At 43.6% G+C, this 22,724-nt stretch overlaps 1 protein-coding gene across 6 annotated transcripts in view; it reads left to right on the top strand.

The window, feature by feature from the left end:
- Positions 1-22,724, top strand: part of DPF3 (double PHD fingers 3) — a 189,791-nt gene that overhangs the window by 104,644 nt on the left and 62,423 nt on the right. For all 6 annotated transcript variants that reach the window (XR_008822952.1, XR_008822951.1, XM_056345707.1 and 3 more), the window contains one exon: positions 22,448-22,575. Coding sequence is in view for 4 of the 6 variants with exons in the window: in XM_056345707.1 (XP_056201682.1) it covers positions 22,448-22,575 (128 nt within the window). In the remaining 2 variants the exon portion in view is untranslated. The remainder of the gene's footprint in view (positions 1-22,447; positions 22,576-22,724) is intronic.

Genomic DNA, 22,724 nt, shown 5'->3' with positions numbered 1-22,724 from the left:
GGTATGTTCATATCATGAGAACCAAGCCTTATGGCTCAAGTGCAGCCAAGTTTTCATTGCTGTACTGGATATGAGCTGTTACATCAGTCGCTATAGTGTAGCAGTCAAGACTGCTATGAACAGTGGTATAGATTTGAAACAAATTCCTGGTCATGGGCAATATATTAACATGTTGCTAATACTGTGATTTTCTAGGAACAGAGTGTTACAGTTACTAGATGTTGATACTCTCACAATATTCATGAAACTAGACTTCTGTTCAACCAAGTATGGGCAAAGCTGATCCTCTGCAGAGCTGAGCACTGGTATTTGCATGGCACTTCAGCATGGAGCAGTGGGAGGGCTGGAAGCAGATCGTGCTTCCACACTCCTCAGCTGGCTGTTCTGCTCAGTAAGAGCACTCCTGTGCGTGGGAGTTCTGTGAGTCTGTGAGTGGGTGAGGGAGAGGGTTAGACTGGGCTGGGTAGCCTGTTCTTCCAGAGAAACGGGAGAAGGAGAATTTCCAACTCTCCTACCACCACTACTGCAGGTGCCATGAAGGCAAGGAGTAGGGTTCTGGCCCTCAGTAATATCAGACCAGCTAGATGATGAGGGTTAGAAATGGAAGAGAGATCCCTGATGACACCCAGGGCCCCTTGAGATCTTAGTTGCTTCTTGTCCTATATACTTAGTGATTTTATGGTGCTGGGTGGTATCATAATTCTGTGTTGGGTCAGGTGTTAATATTGTGGAAGAGGTACTACCTACAGTAAACTCTGCTGACAGGTATTACCTAAGCTTTGCGGCTATGCAGATGATAACAGGTAGGGTCTGCACGGCCGAAAACCCTGGTGGAATTTAAACTGGTAGATGTAAAGCTTCAGTTATACAAGATGGCTAAATACAGATATGTACATACATGCACACAGACCTTTTATTTTGTGTGCTATATAAGTGTAAAAAATCTGACTGGAAAGCTTTTGTCTCAATTGACTGCTGTCTTTTGGTTTTGGGCTGAAAGCCAACAGTGAGGTCTCACAGCAGGCAGCCTTCTCACCTCCTTGGAGGGTGCAGAGTAGAGTTTGTGTGTGCTGCTACCGTGGTGAGAATGAGCTGGTGTCCTGTGCCTAGTGTCTGTCCTGTTACTTATCTCTGGGCAGTCTAGTGTTCAGCTGAACTACAGAAATGGCAATTTTTTACTAGCTGTTAAAGTGGTAAAAGTGAACAGAAGTATTTTTCATTTGCTATTATGAACCATGGTAGAATTGTTTGGGGCGAGTACTGATAACAGAATTTTAGATGCCACTTAAACAATGCCTGATATGTTTTTAATCTGATGTAAGGGACATACCTATGTGAGTGTGCTGGTGGATGAATGAATGGAATCCTTACAGATAAGCTATTATCTCTTTCAACCATCTCAATTTACCTTGTTGAGACTGTGTCTGATTGTACAAGGTAATGTGTTTCTTCTGTGAAGTGATGAGTGCCCCCAACTCTTGTGGAAGATGCTCAGCATGTCTGTGGAGTTCTGTGCTCTTTAAGATGGGGCACTTCATCAAGATAAAAATTAAGATGAAACTGAAAAGCAAAGGACAGAATTTGCATTAGTGTTACATATTGATAGCATCTAGAGACTCAAGCAGCGTGTAACATCATCATCATCATGGGGGTTGTGAAGGCTTCTTACACTCTCTGCTATAGTCATATACTATAGCAGATCTTACAGTCTGAATATACAAAATATAGTAAAGGAAGTACTTCGATTCCAAGATGGAGAAATGAGGAAAAAAGATAATAAACTACTTCTTCAAAGGTTTAACTGGAGGTTTGTGGTAGAGCTGGAAATCCCAAGAACACAGAAAGAGCTCAGTTCTCCCGAGTTCCATCTTAATTTTTTCCTTCTCTGATTGCTATGTCCAATGTCACTCAAAGGTATTAAAGCCTAAAAATAATTCAAAACACTGATTTAATGAGAATTTCCTTTTATAATTTTTTTCAGATAAGCCAATTAATATTGAATAGTTTCACTTTTGATTTCAGCAATTTCTACACAATCACACATTGGTTCTTGTTCAGTACTACAAGACAGCAGTGTTTTGCTGTGAACACTGTAAAGGAAAGCACATCTCTGTTATTTTCTTACTGTTTAACATATATGGAAAGTTCTTTGTGATTGAAGGTTAAGTTCCTATTATATTATAAAACCTGCCTATAGCTCCTCTTTAAGATCCATTAAGACTGTCTTAGGATCAAAACTGGCAGAGTAATTCTGGTGCCAGATAAGAGTGTGTCTGTACAGTTCAGATGAATTTGATACAATATTCCTGAAGGAGGCTATAATATCAATGTGTCGATTGTTCAGACTTAGAATCATAGAATCACAGAATCATTTGGGTTGGAAAAGACCTTTGAGATCATCCAGTCCAACTGATAACCCAGGATTGCCAAGTCCACCATTAAACCATGTCCCTAAGCACCGCATCTACACATTTTTTAAATACTTCCAGGAATGGTGATTCCACCACCTCCCTGGGCAACCTGTTCCAATGCTTGACCACACTTTCAGTGAAGAAATTTTTCCTGATAACCAATCTAAACCTGGCACAACTTGAGGCCTTTTCCTCTTGTCCTGTCACTAGTTATCTGGGAGAAGAGACCTGCCCCCACCTGCCTGTGGCGTCCTTTCAGGCAGTTATAGAGAACAGTAAGGTCCCCGCTGAGCTTCCTTTCTCTCCAGACTAAACAGCTCAGTTCCCTCAGCTGTTCCTCATAAGACTTGTGCTCCAGACCCTTCACCAGCTTCATTGCCCTTCTCTGGACACGCTCCAGCACCTCAATGTCCCTCTTGCACTGAGGGGCTCAAAACTCAACCAGTATTTGAGGTGTGGCCTTCACAGTGTCAAGTACAGGGGGACAATCACTCCCTAGTCCTGCTGGCCACACTGCTTTGGACACAAGCCAGGATGCTGTTGGGTTCTTGGCCACCTGGGCACACTGCTGGCCCACGTTCAGCCGGCCGTCAGCCAGCACCCCCAGGCCCTTTTCCCCCAGGCACTTTCCAGCCGCTCTGCCCCCAGCCCGTAGCGCTGTGTGGGGCTGCTGTGACCCACGTGCAGGACCCGGCACTGAGCCTTGTTGAACCTGGTACAACCGGCCTCGGCCCACGGGTCCAGCCTGCCCGGATGCCCCTGCAGAGCCTGCCTGCCCTCCAGCAGGTCAACACTCCCCCCAGCTCGGTGTCGCCTGCAAACTGGCTGAGGGTGCACTCGATCCCCTCGTCCAGATCGTCGATAAAGATACTAAACAGAGCTGGCCCCAGCACTGAGCCCTGGGGAACACCACTTGTGACCGGGCGCCAGCTGGGTGTAACTCCATCCACCACCACTCCTTGGGCCCGGCCGTCCAGCAGCTTTTTACCCAGCGCAGGGTGCACCCGCCCAAGCCGTGAGCAGCCAGTGTCTCCAGGGAAAGCTGTGGGAGATGGTGCCAAAGGCTTTCCTAAGGTCCAGGCAGACAACACCCACAGCCTTTCCCTCATCCACTGGGCAGGTCATCTTGTCACAGAAGGAGATCAGGTTCATCAGGCAGGACCTGCCTTTCCTAAACCCACGCTGGCTGGGCCTGACCCCCTGGTTGTCCTGCATGTGCTGTGTGATGGCGCTCAGGATGACCTGCTCCACAACCTTCCCCGGCACTGAGGTCAGGCTGTGACAGGCCTGTAGTTCCCCGGATCCTCCTTCCTGCCCTTCTTGTAGATGGGTGTCACACTGGCTGACCTCCAGGCTGCTGGGACCTCCCCAGTTAGCCCAGACGGCTGATAAATGATGGAGAGCGGCTTGGTGAGCTCCTCTGCAGCTCCTCTGCCAGCTCCTCTGCCACCCCAGTACCCTTGGGTGGATCCCGTCCGGCCCCATAGACTTGTCTGTGTCCAAGGGGAGCAGCAGGTCCCCAACTGTTTCCTCCTGGCCTGTGGGGGCTTCATTCTGCCCCTCGTCCCTGCCTTCCAGCTCAGGGGCTGGGCACCCAGAGGGAAGCTGTTCTTGCTGTTAAAGGCTGAGGCAAAGAAAGCATTAAGTGCCTCAGCCTTTTCCTCATCCTGCGTGGCAGCGTTCCCCACCGCACCTGATAAAGGATGCAGGTTCTCCTTGGCCTTTCTTTTGTTTATGATGTCTTTGTTATCTTTCACGGCAGTGGCCAGCCTAAGTTCTAGCTGGGGTTTTGCCTCTCTAATTTTCTCCCTGTGTTACCTCATGAGTTGCCCTCCAGAGTTGCCTGCCCCTTCCTCCAGAGATGGTAAGCTCTCCTTGTTTCCCGAGTTCCAGCCAAAGCTCTCTGTTGAGCCAGGCCGGTCACCTTTCGGCACATGGGGACAGCCTGCCCCTGCCCCTTTAAGACTCCCTTCATGAGGAATGCCTAGCCTTCCTGGACCCGTGGCCCTTCAGGACTGCCTCCCAGGGGACTCTGTCAGCCAGGGTCCTCAACAGGCCACACTCGGCCCTCTGCAAGTCCAAGGTAACGGTTCTGCTGACCCCCCCTTGCTTTCCGAGAATCGAAAACTCTTCTCACAGGTTTCTGCAGATGCGAGTTTACCAGAGATACTTTTGTGTAGAGCTTATTTTAGTGTTTGGGTTTTTAAATTATTTTTCATGGCTTTTATAAACGTTTTCTGTCATGAAACCTGAATTTGGGGCAGGGATGACATGACAGCCAGCAGACAGAAGCAACTTTTGTTCTCTGATGACTTGGTCTAGATTCCTGATGTACGATGGGGTTTAACAGCCTGTTACCAGCTGCTGTGACTTGCTGTGTCTGCCCTCCAAAATCTTGGAATTAAAATGTTTTTTTAAAAATCTGCTTTTTATTCAAGTACTACTGCCTTCTGAAGGATTTTGGCTTTTAAAATAACTCTACTCACCTTTTATATTATTTAGTACTTCAGAATATCAATGGTTTTAGGATATTTTTGTCCCCTTTATCTTGTTTCCTACCTTTCCACCTGCCGGTGCCGCTGGCCCGGGGCGGGCCGGGGCGGGAGGGGAGGGCCCTGCCCGTGAGGCGGGCGGCGGCGCGGCGGCGCCAGCAGAGGGCGCAGTGCGTAGCGTGTTTCCGCACGGGCAGGGCCTGTGCGACGCGGAGCCACCCTGCGGAAAGGCGCGGGGCCCGCTGCGTGTCAGGCTGCGGCCGTGGGCGCGGAGCCTGCCCCCTGAGTCAGTTTTTTCATAGATTTTCCTCAGTGGCAGGAATAGCCTGTTTTTAAACGATGATTTGTTAGAAGCAGGATGCGATTTTGGTAGGTGGTGCCGAAGCAACAGCCCTGCAGTGTATTTAGGTCAAGTGTTGAGCAAACATTAGGTGGAATGTCAAACAACTCAACGTCGTGGAGTGTGGATGATGATGAGCTTCCTACCTGAAGAAGCTGCATGACCTATGTCAAATAATTTTACTGAGCACTTCCACGTGGATCCTGTAGTTTCTGGTTTAGCTAGAGCAGATCTCATTTTCACCTATTCCCATCAATCTTTATTTTTGGCACCTCATGAGTAAAATAAGAAAAAAATACTTAACTTTTCGTGATACTTCATTTTTCTTACTTGATGCGTTACAGTGCACATGTGCATGCTGGCCGTGCTGAATCCTGAGGTTGGTCTATCGTGTCACATTTCTGTAGCACTTTAGTATAAAATGAAGTTTTATATGATGAATACAAATCTGGGAGCAGGGATGCTGGATGTTCTTGAATTTTGGTTTGTTTTTTGTGGTTTGGTTTTGGGTTTTAGGGCTACATAGGAAATTTCAGTGTGTAAGAAAAAGGAAACAGTCATCATGGCTGTAGGAATCCCTAAACACCCCAGATGTTTTTTTCCTACAATTTCCTCAGCAAACTGGGAACCTGTCATGCAAATAGGGGGGGGGGGGGCAGGGGGAGGAATTAATTTCCCAGCTCTAGCTTTTATTTATACCAAAATAAATACTGGTTTCTGCTGAGCTTTCTCTTTTGGGCTTCTTATCCAGCAATCCACCTAAACATTGGTCTAAATTTAAGTAGGTGTTTATTCACCAGCTAAGCCTGCAGTTTACAGATGAGTCCATCAATGCTACTGAATCAAAACAATAGGTTCCAATTCTCCACTAATCTTGCCTTCACAGCAGGACATGGCACCACAGGCAAGAGCTGCTGCTCTATGGCACTTAGACATCCAGCTATGACTGGTGTTAGAAAAAGTGATTTTCTGTCACCAAGAGAAAACTCATCAGTGTGGGACCTCCTTGTGAAGCAGTTTCTTCATTTTACACACATATTTCAGCAGACTTCATTCCGTCTCATCCACCACCTTTAAATTCTTCCTACAATGGGGACCTATGCTAGTCCAAATCTCTGGCCAGATAATGTTTGCTTTCCTTTTCTTACGTAGCACTAAGAATACCAGAGAACACAGCCCTTTCTGCATGTATTCACTGACATTGAATCATGGTGTAGAAGTCCTGCAGTAAAATATCTTTGTCCCATTGCCAGTCTGCAGTAAAGGTGCCAACCTCTACACTTAATGTCCTGCCCCACTATCACACACTTGCATCACCTGTGCCTGTACAGGACTACACAGCACCTGGACAATGGTATACCTTTTTCTGTCAGCTTCTCAATGTGTAAAATGGAGGCGCTAAAACATTGATTTCACTTGTCTGTCTCAGAGAAATGCCTACCAGAGAGTTAATAAATCTTTTTAGAGAGTTTGGGAAAGGTAGGGGAGATCTTTAAATAAAAAGGTATTTTATGAGTAAAGGAAGCCACTTGCCAAGCCTTTAAAGTACCAGTACTAAACATTTTGGCCATCAGCATGGAGTCTTGCAAAACTGCTATGAAAGTGTACTGATTCTGGTGCAAAACTTGGGCTTATGTGTACCAGGAGGGTGATGGAAAATAATTTGTTACACATCCAGATATACTAATAGAGACTCGCTATTGGTGAATTGTTGAGCCAATTTTCGCAAGACTGGCTGTACAGTGTGTAAATGTTAGGAAGATATCTCAAGTTTTGCACAGTGTAACTCTTCTTGCTTCATTTTGGCCACTGATGAGCTGGCCTTCTGCATGTCATGGCTGCCGGGGCTGTGCTAACTTTTTCAAGTCGTGCACTGTTCTTGCTGGTTATTGTTACATGTCATAAGCTGCAAATTCTTAAACTAATTCAGCTCAGCGAGTGTGAGCGAATTTGTGTTTCCCCCCAAATGAGATTTCATGATTTTGCAGGTATGCAAATAAAACACACTCATTTCTAGAAAAGCAAATAATATTCTATAAATAGCACAGTCAAGAAAACAAAAACATTGTTTCTTCTGCTTAACTCTGTAGTCATGCTGCTAGAATTTACAGGATTAACTTTGTTAGTTTCTCTTTCGTTTGTGGGATCTGGAACAGGTTACTACAAGCATTTTATATGCACAGTTTTACCAGGAGAACTGTGTTGGTTAGCTAAGGTTGCTTGTATGAATCACCTGGGATTACTCCTAGTTCTTGTGTGGTTGAGCCAGTTTGCATAATTAGGAGAAAGCTGCACGAAGAAGCCACCGGGCTTTGGAACCTCTCTGGGTTTTGATCAAAAGCCCATTGAAGCCAGACCCCTCTGGGTCTAGTCATCAGGCTACGGCAGAAGTAGAAAGTGAACAAGATAAGGCAATTTTGGAAGCTGTTAAATCTCTTTCTGAGTTCTCTGGGTCTCATCCCTGCCAATGGGAACGTAGGCTGCATGTGCAGTGACCCACAGACACAAGGCTGCTGTAATTTCAAAAGCAATGCAGGCACTTAGAGGTGACTTTTCCACTGGTGTGTAGTCTCAGCTGTATTTAGTATATTTGTGAAAATAGAGTTATGATGACTTTGGAGCCAAGCCATTTGGAAAAATGTTTTGATCACGACAGTAGGCCATTAAATTGAAAGGATGAGTAGTTCTGATGAACCCCTCAGAGCCTCTTCAGTGTGGCTGCAGGTCATCTCTTGGGGCTCGATCTGCAAGACATGAGGAAAGCTTTGAGGGCTCAGGCATCTGAGATGGCATTGGCTTGAAATACCTGGGCTGCTTGAGAGGGAGCTTACTTGTGGTGCCGCCACCCTTTCTGTGTTATCCAGCCCATTGTTTTGCTCTTTCGCTTTTCTTGGCTACTGTGTGTTTGACCTACATCTGGCTGCTAGGATGCGTCTTTGGGAAGAGTTTTTTCAGCATGTGCCTCTTAAGCTGCCAAGGCCTGACTGTGAATGCCGTGTTTCTAGGAGACGTATTATTCCTACTGGAGAGGTAAAATGCTGTGGGATTTATCCCCTTACTATGAAGTTAACATTGATGTTTGTAAGTAACCATCAGGATTACTTATTTCTTAAATAAATAGATTTAACCTTAAAAAGAGAGGAGTGCAGGTTTGCTGAGAATGGGATTCCCTTCTTAGGGAAAAGGTGGCTTTGAAAGAGTATTTTGGCACTCCCCAGGTAGGCGTGGGAGGCCTAGGAGTGGGTTGCCCAAGTGGTTCCCTCAAGGCTTGTCAGGAAGAAGGGGTATGGGAACCCCTGGGGGAAGCACCAGGGGATAGTACCTGGGGAAATGCTGGAACCCAGCAGATTTGTTTCCCCCAAGGCACATCAGCTCTCTAGGAAAGGGGAGGGGCAGCTGGGAAGTCGCCTGCCCTGTAGGAGTCTTGCAGCTAGAGCTGAACCTGAACAGCTTTGCTGGCAAACCTCCTGCCACTTTTCTTAGTATAGCTGTACCAATGCCTGAAAAAGAATAAGCTGAATCGGCAAAGGGATTTTTGTGCAAGAGTAGTACTGGATACAAGATCCTAGAAAATAGGTGTCTTTTATCTGATTCACTGCATCTATTTTGTATGTTCATGTGAGTAATCCTGGGAGTTCTCTGGTAATCATATAAAAAAGGGTTTATAGGATCAAGTCCCCAGGGCTTAGTCTTGTAAGATGCCAAGCTGTCTAACCCCAGACAAGGAAAGCACCTTTAAGAACATGAGTGATCTTTTGTAATTAATGGGACTTGTCACATGCTTAAAATTAAATCCACATCTAAAGTACTGGGTTGGACCAGACTTGCAGGTTTGGTAATCAGCATCCTGCAAGACAGAGCCCAATAAAGTTACTGGGCTACTAGATCACCATATAGCAGAACCTGTGTACTATTTTATAGAAGGAAACGTTAACAAAAAGTAGCAAAGATATTATGGAATATTATTACATTCAAAATATGTTTTTTAAAAAACTTCTATTCAAGTTTATTGTTCTCCTGACACATAGCAAATGAAATTGTTTTGTAGTGTGAAATATTATAAAATTTATAGCAGGTGATATTTTTCTGGTGTGTAATATAAAGGAATGAGCAATAAATGTTAACGTAAAATCCAGTTTGAAATCTTACAAGGCAAGCTTTACAGATTTGCTAAGAGTAGAATGGAGAGTGTGATGGTATCCCTTCCCACATCCCTACATCTCCCACCACCTTCCTTGGTGGAAGTCTTCAGTCTGTCATTCCCATTCTCTGGACTAAACATAATCATCTTGCACCTGAGAGATATTAAGTATGTTTTTACAAGATTACAATTAATTTCAATATTCCCAGCATTTTGTCTTTGATTGCCTAATAGTTTACTACAGGTATTTTATGCTTCAGGATTCTGACAGCACTGGTGTTTGCCATGGCATCCATTTCCAATAATGAACTCCTTGGGGGAAGGAGGGTCGATGCAATGTATGTTTGGAGGGGAATTAAGAATGGAATAGGTGGATATGGCTTTTCTATGCAATGTCTTCCAGACCAGAGATCTCACTTAGAATGCAGTTTGAGCATGGTTCCCCTTAAACAAACAAGGTAATTTAGTGCTAGGACCTTAGCTGTTGTAGGTAGGTACAGTTCTGTTAAAGACTACAGCGAGCAGCAATTTCCATCAGCTAAAGCTGTGGTTCTTGAGGTGGGGGAAAAGGATGAAAACTTTACTCCTCTTGATGGAAATGATGCACTTCTGAATACATGTGATTGCCCTCAGGAAGTATAGGGTTGATGTCTTAGGAACACATATGGTCATGATTAGTATCCTATGCATGTCCTACAGAGCTGTAGTGAAAATCCTTTTGTTGTCGGCCTAAAATAAACAGCATTGCATGATAGAAGTAAAAGACAAATTTTCAAAGCTGGCTCAGCCGGATAGAGTGCTAAAACTACATTTAAACACTTTAAGCAATTTCTTTGTATTTTTGAGAGATGGTGAATGCTTTTATCTTCTCATGATTTCCTTAGTCAGTATCTGTGAATGACACAGTTACAGATACATGCTACTCTGACAAAGTGAGGTTCATAGTTACAGGAATTTCTGGAGTGATGCTGCATTTTTAAATGATGCTATGGGTACATCTGCCATGTAATGCTCATTGCCTAAGTGAGGTAGCAGCACGGCAGGAGAACTGGAAACACAGAAGATGTATCTGTGAGCAATGCTATAGACCAGGACAGTATCAGTAAACAAAGACACTATTAACTAAATAGAAAGGAGTCAGGATTAAGTGCTCTGTGCCTCGTTGGCACTATAAATATACTTACAGTATATTCATCCAGGGAGCTTTCTGTTAATATCTGAATGGGCAAAATAAAAAAAATAACCTCTTTTTGCTAAACATGATGCCCCAAGTACATCTGAACTCTCAGCAAGTGCTACAGATGGAACCAGAGTGCATCCAACTTTTTTGTTTTGCCTTTCAATCCTGAATCTTAATTAGTTCCCTACTGCTTTAGTACATGCACAACATTTTAATAGTCATAAGGACTTACTCCAATCCACATTGCCATTTCCACAATTCACTCTTTCATACCAGTAGCATTTCTCCCCCCCGCCCCCTGTATTTAGGAATAGCTTAAAGAAAACTAAATAGCCAAGCGTGTAGCTGTAGATTGATGAGGTTGTCACACCATTCTCTTCACTGTTTTCTTCCGACCTGCACTGTGCTCTAATAGATGGATGATTGCTGGGGGAGGGAGAGAGTTAGCAAATCCCACAGCCAGATGTTCAGGGATGGACACAGTGACCTTCTCAAGGAACCCAGAGGACTATAACTGTGTCCTTCTGAGGGAGAAGGACACTCAGGTGCCTCTGGCTGCCTGTGTTTATCTCTCTTTTCAAAAGGAGCACAAATGGGCGCAGCATGGCTGCAAGGATGGATGTTTCTCAGTGCATCGTGGGAAATGACCAGTCATCCGTCTCTTCACTGTGGAGTCTGCCTGCAGCCATCAATCTTGTAGCCCAGCACGGCAGCTCCTTTGGCTTAGTTTGGCTCAATGTTAGATGAACAAAGGGAAATGAAAGCTGAGCAGGGGAAAGGAGTGAAGAGCAACTATTATCTATTTCACTTTGTTTTCCCTTTGCATGGCTATCTTTCCCTCTTCCTCATTATCACCTATTTTCTCTGGGTTTTGTAAGGTGCAGGAAGAGTTCAGAATGTGTATTTTCAGGATCTGGGAGTTTACAGTGTTTCTCTGTCAGCAGAGGGGGGAAAGGAGAGAGATACTGAAAAGGCATAATTCAAGGCCCACAGCTTCCATTTTTCAGGCTTTTCAGAACAAGTCTGCCATAGTTTAGCTGCAGTAGGCAAGGAGAAGGAATGTAATAGCTTTCCTCCATCCTGCTGTTTTTCTCCCTTCTTCTTTCCTATTCCTTCCTCAATGCTCAGTGTTTTCAGATGTGTATTTCCTCTCTCCATTCCTGTTCTATTCAAAAAACAATCAACAGAACCACATGATGGGGCTTTCTGGAGAAAGGTATGTACTGCTGTCCAGAGCCATGGTGGCAGCTCCTGTCAGCAATCACAAACTCGCTCGAGTCAAGCCTGCTTGATGCAGCAGTGCTGGGGCTGTGTGGGCTTTGCGCAAGCTGCCTGAGCTCATCCACAGCCTGTGGTTCCTACTGTGAAACCAGAGGTCATGGCAATACCTTCATTGCAGTTGACACTCAGCCTGTCAGAATAAAAAAGCATTCAGATACATCTGCTTGTACGCTTAGCACTGAATTAACTGATTTTAGCACTGAACTGAGATGGGTCAGGTTTTGCCTGAAATATTCAGATTTGATGTACTTTGCACCAGGCTAGATGGAAAAGGGGTGTTTGAATTTAGTACCTGCTGGATGCCTGCAGCTAGGGTCTGCTTTTTTCCACAGTGAGCTGTAATGTGGTTGTTTCTTCTGTGGTCCCCTAAAATTCTTGCCTCTGGATATCACAGCGGAACATGTTTGGCTGATTTTGTAGAAGGCTTATTTAGAGATAGCATTGCTCCCCTTAGCAACTGGCCCACTGTGGTGTTTGATTGATGTGTTTAAAAAAAAAAGTGTGATTGCATTTACTTTTTAATTTTCCTGGTTGACCTCAATGATCTAAGCAACAGGTCCGAAAGAACCAGGCTTTCCTGCAGAACTACGGTAGGAGATTTCTGTCTCCCGCTTTTTACTGTAGGCAAAGAACTGAGATCTCCCAGGCATACACGAAGCTTATTATTAGTTTCAAGGTTCAGCTAAGCACGGAGATGGAGCAAGTGAACTCTGTAAAAGCAGATATTGGACATAGAGATGTCTGAGGAATCTTTACCTGCTTTCAACCCAAATGTGCCATCTGGAGTGAATAGACATGCCAAGATGGGGAAAATTTATACCATCATGGGTTTAAAGAGATGCTTTGCAGTTTGTTCTGATTTTGTTGGTTGTTTTGTTGTTTCCCCCCCCCCCCCCCCTTCTTTTTTACCATAAACCTAAAACATAAACCCTCAAGGGAAACATTTGTTTAGTGAAAACTAGTTTCTCCTCCCCCACACCTTGCATGAGCAGGCTTTACAAGCGGGCGCAAGACCTGTCTGAGTGGGGATATTCAGGGAATTCTTTTGTATTTTCTTTACAAAATAGACAGCATCCTTTTCCAACCTGTGCATTTAATTGTGCCCCTTTTGAATAAACGGCCATATTTTCTGCTGCTACCCATTTTGCCTCCCTGCAAATTTTGAAAAAGACAAATCTTGTTCATGTTGTCATGAGACAGCCTACCCCAGATGGCACATCTGTGTCTCGGGATGCCCTCTGGCTGGCCTGTTGGCAGGCATTCCCGTGGCTTTGAAGGTCACCTTGTTTACACCTTGCCTTTTTCCCCCTCCCTATTCAGAGTCTTGCTGAGCCTGCAGGCTGGGCTTCACCATCTGCATTTTCTCTGGTGCCATTAATCTTCCTGTTTACCGTTCTGTTATTAATTCTAGAGTTCACCTTTTTGTCTAAACGCTTTATAGGCCTCTTGGAATTTCTTGCCTTTTTGTGGCAAGAGATCTGAGCATCTCAGTAGATTATTTGCTTTGTTCTTTCTCATTTCTGAAAGGATACCTACTAGCAACCCATGCCATTTTTCTATTGCAAGCTTTCCTTTTTATAGTAACATTTTTCAGTTATATAGCTTCGTCTGTCAGATGCATCTTACCATATGAGTAAATATTATCCTTATCCTTGGAATTTGTGAATTGGCCACTGAAATCTGCTATCCATGGAACTAGTCTTGCTTTTCCAGTGTTCTTGTTGACTGGAAAAAAAAGTGGTTTTAAACCTGACTTCCTGAGGGCCTATAAGAACACCTTGTATTTTTGGTCCATTTTATTTGAATGCCTGAATACCTATGAATATTAAACAGTCCCTACCAAACCCCAGAGGATAGATGAAGGCTATCTCCAGTTGACAGATGATGGAAGAGCAGAGGGTACCTTTGTTAGAGTTTGGCCCAAGATCACATACATGGTGAGACAGCAGCGATGCCAAGGGCAGTGTCTCGGGTGACTGTTCCCTATCCTATCCAAAAATCATTGCCACTTTGCCGTGGCCTTTCTCTTCTTCAGTGGTTTATGCAGATTTGGTATTTACTGAGCTGGGGACGCTGAACCAGCTCTGCTTGATGTGGCTGACTTCTTCAAACACCACACCATGTGAATGTGGCTATCCTGCTTCCCAGGCCTGCCTGGCTTGCAGAGCACCGTCTTCCTCAAGTGGGAGCTTTGCAGACAGAGGTGCAGGATCAGGACCAGGACACCTGTAATCTGGCTGAGAGGTGCTAATAAGCCCTGCTGCATCCTCGCTGATGCCTTCAGAGCTGACTGGGTGTCTCTGCAGGCTCCCCAGTGCTTTGGGTTTTAGAATGGAGCTGCTGCATAATGTGAGCACGTGGAGCCAGCCAGAGCTGAGCACTGCACTCAAGCACATAACCCCCCTCAGTCCGGAGCATGAGAAAGCATAGAGCAGGCTCCCAAGAATCATTGCAGGACTCAGATTGGCTTTGGCAGGTTTATCAGCTCTGGCTTAGTGCCGGCTCTGCTAGGCCTGGACTGAATTAATTGGGATGCTTGTGCACTGCAGTTGAGAGATAACTGCATTACAGAGATTTATCTGTTACTAAAGGTATCCCCTCCACTGTGCTTGGTAAAGGAAGAGGAGAAGCTATGTAGAATCTCACAGAATTTGCAGCAAGGTTACGGCATGGTTGGTTTTATGCATGGTTTATGTATGAGTTTGCATTCAGTACGAGCGGTTTCGTTCAGTGCTGTCACATATGGAAACAGTACAGTTGATTGCAGTGGAGGTCTGCTCCCTGTTACCATTTGCGGAGTGTGCAGCGTTGGGGTGACTGGCCCGGCTGTCTGTTGTAGGGGTGACTGGTGTTTGCTAATAGCTGTCTGGTTATGGGACAATAATCAGATTCTGACTCTTCTGATGGGTCAAAAGGGCCATCCATATGTGAGTGTATCTATATTGACCACTTGCAGATAGGTAGGCCAAGTTATTGTCTTACTCCAAACAGACCAGAAGCCCTGTTAAGAGTGATGCAAAGCCCAAAAGAACAGACTTTGTGCTTAGGAATTTTCTCTGAATTGCAGCAGATACCCAGCTACACTTGATATTGCCTACAGTGTTGCCTGATGCCGCAGAAATCCTGGTGCAGTGTAAGCCCATGTAGAACGCAAATGCAGGATTGACCAGAACTCAAATGATTGCTAGAATAATGTTATTGAATAGAAATATTCCTTTATGATTTGAGCCCTGAGGGTAGTTACCTGATCCAGCATTTAGCCTGATACTGTAATTTGGCAGTCTTTGAGAAGCGGGTACAGTATATTATATGTGACAATGATTTATATCTGTGCTGAGAAATAAATCTGTAAAGAACTTCCAAGAGACAACTGACAGGAGGGCTGGGGTTTTTTTATTGGGAGAATTTACAGAGGCATTCTAGTCTGCCAAGAAAATACAGCTGCTTGTAAAGTCCACATTTTGATGATGGGTTAAATTAAACAATGCTTACGCTTATGTTTGAAGGCCTCTGCTGTTTTCTGCAGCCTCATTTCTCCCTCCTGTTTTGTTGTAGCCTCCTGGGACATATTTTAGCTAGGGGCTGATAGAAGCTTTCCATTGGATCCTGGTCATAAAACTCAAAGTTGTCCTCTGATTTTTCTGCTGTTTACGCCTAGGCTGAAAAGTGAAAGTGTCCAGTCCCCCCATATCATAGCTTTCTCTGTCTTCTTCCATCTGTTCACTTTCTGTCCCTGCCCCATGCTCCCCCTCAACCTCACCATGAGACTAGCAGCTTTGCAGGAAGAGGTGCTAAGGAGACATTGGGATTTTCTATTCAACCAGTGCTCCCTAGGGCAAATCTCAGTAGTGCCTAAAATTTGCAACAAGCGTTTAGTAAGATTCATTTAAGAGCTTTGTAGGATCTCACAACTCCAGCCTGAAGAGGGGTTTTCATTTAATGGCAGATAGTCCTCTGAACTATTCTTTCTACACAAAACGGTTTGTTTCTGAGGAAACAAATACTGTGTTGTTTTCAAGTACTCTTGCTTCTAAAACCGGTTTATCATTCTCTGACTGGATTCTTGTTCTTGCCATGACCCTGTTTACCTTGAGAGTACAATAATATACATGAGGTTTCAGGGTGGAATTGGCAGATGAGACAAAGAGTTACTGGAGTAGCCTTACAATCTCCAGTACAGCCATGGCTTTATTGTGTCTGGCTTGGATTAAAAATAAAGTGAATTTGATGTTTACTAGTCTCTAGGGGCATTTGTTTGGCTTTATGGATGCATTGTGAGAGTCTGTGTTATCAGTAGTCTAGTCTCATGGGAGGCCCAGTGCTGGGCTGGCAGGAGGTCCGGTGGACCAGGGTTGGAGAGGATTGTAAGTGCAGAACTGGCACTGACACATTTGCTATGGATGGGTGCTGAACTGCAGTAGTGTTGGGAGAACAGGGACTGTAGAATGTCAGGATTAAAGCATGACAGCAATAATGTGAGCATCTGCACCTGGAATAGCAGGAGATGGTGCAGTGAAAGAAGGGGTTTGAAGGTCCAGATCTGTGGAAGACGTAAAGATCTGTGCTGCGCTGTGCTGGCAGAGGCATGCTTACAAAAAAAGCTTGCAGAGCCCTGCCTTTAGTATACCTGGTTCTGGTCACTGCCGTGAATGCATCATTTCCAAGGACACTGACAAATCACTGTACTGGCCATGAACGTAAGAAGCAAGCAAGCAAACGAACAAGCTAAGGAGAGTCTGGTTGTGCATGCACAGAAAACCTACAAAATCCAGTTATTCACATATGGCATTGTCTCCTCTTTCTTAAGGGATTCCATCCCCCCTGCCCCCACCCTTTGCACTCTAGCGCTATATTTGTGCCTTGGAGATGTGGAGATGAGCGTATGATGGATGGATGGATGCTGCTTGTCTGGGTTTTTCACCACCATTTCCCCTGGGGCACTCTGTCTGCTGGCAGAGAGCACCATCCCAAAAGATGGTATCTTTTGCAAACTCGACAGCTAACAGACAGCTTCTCTCTCTGCATATTTCCCCAAAGAAGAGCAGGCTTAATCTGGTTTTTATATGGCATATTTCATTATAATCTTTTTGACTTCCCATGTTCCCAATACGCCATCATAAATAAAATGCTGGGGGTGGGAACAGCAGAGATGCTGAGGCTTCACACTCTTGTGACACTGATAGATTCTCATTTTAAACTGTCATGGGATTTAATTGCTTGCTGAGCCACTGCACTGCACTTTCAGACACATCCTGCCACATCCTCTTAATGAGCTTAGTGGCTGCATTTACTCAGCAGTAGTTCTGTTTGCTGTGAATTAGGTGGCTTTTTTAGACCACCTATATGATTTTAAAGAGGTAGTGGTTATTAAGGTAATATCCTTGGATTTATCCAACCTAAACAACACTTCACGGACTCTTAATATATAGTTTCCTTTGGCACTTTTTATGTTCAAAAAAACCATCACCAAGAAACAAAAATGCAAAAATCTATGTGCAAAGTCAGTGTTTGTCTAAGAGGGTTTTTGGAAGCTGGATTGCTTTGGTTTGCATAGTAGCTGTCTCTGGCATGATAGATCATGCTGGAACTCACCCAATAAGTATCTCTGTTCCCAATTAGAACTGGAAATGGAGCTGCTTACGAGTGCACAGAGATGATGGCTTGGGTGGCAGCTGCTACTGTGGAGATGGAAATGATCCATTGTAAAACAAATACATTGCACTGTATAGAAAAAGGGATGGTTGTTTTTAATTTATGTTTCAAAGAAACATTGAAAAGTTGCTTAGCTCCCAATGCGTTGTAAACCAAAAGTAGCATATTTAAGGACAGGAATTTGCAGCTATTTTGGTGAATCAAAACTTGAAAAAGCCCACCATTTCATAGGGTTTGTGAAAATGTGCTTCTTTTGGAGGCAGCAGTTCAATACAAAACAGATACAGGAATGATGCTGGCATGGGTGCTTGTTCTACCACCTCAGTCTAAGGACCTTGATAAATAGAGAGTTTGCTGCACTGAGCTGGTAAGCAGAAATAACCATGTTAATTTAATCACTATGAAAGGGACTCTGCCAAGTTAAGAAACATAAATTTTAATTATATGCACACACACATATTTGAATTTTAATATATGCACAATATTTAGCTGTGACACCAATATTACCATGGTTTATTAAACCAGGAAGAATTCTTAAATAACATTTTATTTTTCATTGATGGTTTTTGTTGATTGGGCTCTTCCATTTTGTATGGTTCTGACTGTTCCCCGTATCTCCTACACTAACCAGGTGCTATTGCATTTGCAATAGTAACCAAAAAGAAATTTACCTACAAACCTTCTTAAAATCTTTATATAAAAGAGTAAGCTTTTAGTTACAGTGCTTTTACTTGTAGTCATTAGTTGTAATAAAGATTATGTTCTCTTAAACCACAAAGTCTGAAGAAGAGCTTGTGATAGAATCTAGGAGTTACAATAGAAAGAATTTAGAACAATTAGTGGGTAGCAAATGTTATTACCTATATTTTAAAAGGATTTGGATGTGATTCAAGGATTTAAAGACCCATAAATTCTGCATGAATGTTTGAGAAATTGATTGAAACAGTAATTAGGTATAAGCAATAAAGCACCTGGGAAATGATGGTATAGGAGGTTCTAACTAACTGACTTCCCCCACTGCCCCCTACCAAGGAAAAGCATGTACAAAATCGTTTAGAGCCATCATGGCCAGGGAGCTCTGTGTGGGCCTCCCTGGGGAGATCTGAAAGTGCTTGGTGAATGGGCAGCAGGATGGACATTTTAACTTGTTACCTGTCTGTTTGAATGTATTACGTATGGGAAATTCTTGTACCTGTTACAAGGTTTCTAATTCTGCTTAGTGTGCAGGTTGAACACTGTAGGACACTGCCGGAGGAGTGATATAAAGAATATTGTAATGCATTTGTTTAAACGGGCATGTGGTTTCATCTGAAAATATTGGGTGCAGTACTGGTCCTTTTTAGGAAGATTATTGAGGAATAAAAGGAAGTTCAGAGAGGTCTGACAGGACAAAGCCATGTGGAAATCTTGCCTCAGCAGAGTATTACATGTCTCATAGCAGGAACAAGGAGGCAGGCAATAAATAAGATGAAACACTCCTTCTTTCAAACCACAGTTTAACTGTTGAACTCAGGTGGGAAAACATCAAGGGCAAAAGTGTATCAAAATTCAGAAAAGGCCTGGCTATTCTGTGTATTTCCAGGAAAGCCAGATTTAGGATAACTGGAAGTGATACTGCATTTACCCCTCAGGACTGACGTGTTAGAGATGAGGGTGAAATGCAGTATTAGGGTAGATTATTTTCTTTGAATTTCTCTCATGACAGATACTTATACCTTCTTCTGCAGCATCCAATGTGACTGCACAGCATAGCCCAACAAGTATCAAAGCAAACGGAGGCGTGTGTGGGGTCATGGCTTAATTTCTCAAGCCTAGAAGAGTCTCTCTCTGGCCTTGTTTGAAGCTTCTGACACTGGCTGGTACCTTCATAAGCAGGACATGGGTGGAACAGACCCACCTTGCTTCCACGCAGCAGTTCCTGTGGTCTGGGGGAAGCCTTGATCTTTCACATGAAAACTGCATTTCAGCCGTTTAGTTGGCTTCTCCGTTTTCTTTAAGGTACAGGCATAAGAAAAAAAATATACTTTTCTAGCTTTTGTAGGAAAATCCTAGAGAGTTCAATAGGAAAGAGAAAATTAGGGATTCAGTGAAATTAATGTAATGATCCTTACTGGTGTTTAACTACTTTAGGTTAACTGAACTATCTTTTAGGTTTTTGAAGACTTTTGTCTTTGAGGGTTCAAAAAGTGGTTTGGAAACATAGTTTGCTGTCTTTATTACTGTATCCTTTACAGACTAGCCATCTTCCAGGAAGGACTGAATTCATTCTAAAGTTTGGATTCATTACTAAGATGTTGTCTTTGGACCTATGAAGGTTTTTATACTGTAAACTTTACATTCCAGATAAGATAGTGTCTGTCATTTCCTACTTTCTAGAGCTACTCAGGAATGAAAATGGACTCTTAGAAGCTACCAGTGGAGAAGAAAATGAAGGAGTTTAATAGCAGTTAGCTTAGTGGGCAAATGGGAGGCAGCTGTCGAGTTTCTTTTCACCAGATTTCCTGCTCACTAATTTAACTTCTTGGTGACTCATCTCCCCATCAGTAAACTGGGAATGAAAGTATTACCTCACACTACCTTGTCAGTGGGATATTAAATTTAATAATTAAAAAATGCTCTAAGAGTTTTGGATGAAAAGTCTCCTGGAGTGTTGGAGAGCAGCACCATACAAAACAAACGTGTCTATTAAAGACAGCTGCTGGTTTTTGACCTTGAAGCCTGTCATTCCCTCCAACTTAATGTTCAGTATCTTTGGGACAAACAGGGAGTAGCTGTACTTTCATATATGTTCTACTTATCCCTCAACCCTTCCTTGCTCATTCCTTTTTCTAATGCATTTGTTTGCTGAGTGTATCAGTATCCAGAGGCAGGCACAGCTTGTCACAGTGAAGACATGTTTGTTTCTGATGCCCTTGAGCTTGCTTGAAGCTTCTTCTCTTGCTGAATATATGATGACCCCTTGGGCTTTGCAGTCCCACAAGGTTCTAAATACAGAGCAAATGCTCTTTTGCACCTATGCACAGGACTTTCAAACCAGGCCAAGCCCATAGCCAGACGTGATTATGGAGGTTTCTTAGTGAATTTAGGTTAAAGTGTTGGGATTTGCATGTAAATCGACTCTAAAATCCCTTCTTTCTATTGAAATGTCTGAATTTAGCATCCAGAGGGAGGCACAAGGAGTTCATACAGGGAAACTCAATCTGTATGATTCTCTGTTGTCTTCTCTGTCTCTTATAGCTCAAGTAAGGGAGAAGTTGGGGAAGGTGGCATAATGGGGTGGGTATGCTGAGCTCTGTGCTGAAGACAGAGGCCCGATTGAATAGACTTCCTTGTGATGAGAAGGGGGTTCAATTCACAGTTGACCCCATCCCATTGTGTGGGTTGTCCTGGGAGTTTCCTTTGAAAATCCCAGTGGTTTGGGTCTTCTGCATGGTTTGTACTCAGCCTTTCCCTCCATGAATAGAACAGCTTTTGCTGGAATTTTTGCTGGATTTTCTGTGGTTATTGGCTGAGCAATGCTCTCTCACTTCAGAAGACTTGGGCAAGCATGTTGTAGAAGCACTGATCAGGGACCCTGAATCATTTGCTGGCTTAGAGTTTTTCATATATAGAATAAACATATTCCTGGCATGCAATTGCCCCAAGAAACAGATTATACTTTACTGTCCCAGGTGGAGGTGTTCATTCATTATTTGGATTGCAGGAGTGTTTTGGGACTTTATAAACATGAATTTCTGCCCTGCGGAGTTTACAACTCATGGTGATAGAAAGGCAGGGAGTTTTAGGCAGACTGGGGAGCACAACACAGTCCTAAAAGATGAGCAGTGGACAGAGCTGTGAAATAAGGACACCAGATGCTGATTTGTAAGCATTAGTCCTGTACATTATTACTTTATAAATCTATTGACCTAGAGGAAGGAATTCCTTTTAGAAAGGACAGAGTACTTGAGAAATCTATACCTGACATTGTCAGGTAAAAAGACATTCACGATGTCTCTCTGCCATAGGATTGCTCTGAATGAACCCCTCCATGAGTAGGGTAGAGGCCAGGATCTACAAGGAAAAGTGAATTCTTCCCTAGGTGTATTTTAACATCTTGCTAAAATTAACGTGCTGTTATTTGCCTGTCTGCTGCACTACATAATCTAGTAGCGGCATTCAGAAGGGGGAATAAAACTCTATTCTTCCACTTGTACGGCAAGTTGCATCAAGCTTCCTCATAAACCTGCAGTCTTTGGAGTCCTGTGCCCCAGGCCTGCCCCCAAGCCAGCCTCTGGCTCTTCCTGCAGTGATTGGGGGCCGTCCTGTTTTATCGGCTAGATTCTGCACTCATAGCTGTACTGACTGGTGTTTCTTCATTGGTGTAGGTCCATTTAAAACAAACTGAAGACTTTATCTAGTCAGTATTATGTGAAAATTCAAGACACATCCCTTTGTTTTTGCAGTTCAAGTTCTCAGCATTGGCCCTACACATGAGGTCTCTGCTTCCCCACATGTGGAACATGCCCTGGTGTAGGAGAATGCTGCTTGAAGCCATGCTGTATAAACTGCCAGATAATAAATTGCATTAAACTACTTTTCTACTTCAGGAGATCAGATCTTCATATTTGTTATTTCAGTATCTTAGAAAGTCCTGGTTTTGTTCTTTGTTTGAACCAGAGGGAGTTTACATAAAGGAGAAGGATTTTTTCCCCCATTTATTTCCTCTGCTACAATACGTCCAGCCTTTTTTTCCTGTAAACAAGCACAGCAATTGAAAAGATCCGAGGTTTTCAGTAAGACAGAAATTAATACTATATGGAGATCCTTAGCAGTTAAAAGAAGAGCTTGAAGAACTCTCCTTCAAGATAGAAACAAGCTTGAAAGTCTGTCAGTATTCTGCTTGTCATGTCTGTCCTTCTGCTTGTTAGCTGTCTGGGGGAGACACAGTCAGTGTGTTTTGTTTTTCAGAAGTTGATCTGCCTCTGAAAAAAGATGGGTTCACCTCAGAAAGTACAACTCTGGAAGCCTTGCTGCGTGGAGAGGGAATAGAGAAAAAAACAGATACTAAAGAAGAAGACACTATACAAGAAATCCAGGTAAAGGAGAGCCCCATGCCCTGACAGCAGGGCTCAGTTTACAATTTGTCTTTAAGCCTAGCAGATTTTGTCCTGTGGCAGAACAGTGCATCTGTTGATAGTTGTGTCATTCTACTGTCAAAATGTTATCAAACCATTGTGCTACACTG

Source organism: Falco biarmicus, chromosome 7 (genome assembly GCF_023638135.1).
Source record: "Falco biarmicus isolate bFalBia1 chromosome 7, bFalBia1.pri, whole genome shotgun sequence".
Classification (NCBI taxonomy): domain Eukaryota; kingdom Metazoa; phylum Chordata; class Aves; order Falconiformes; family Falconidae; genus Falco; species Falco biarmicus.
The sequence above is the reverse complement of the archived record's forward strand: the minus strand, read 5'-3'. Positions and strand labels throughout refer to the sequence as shown.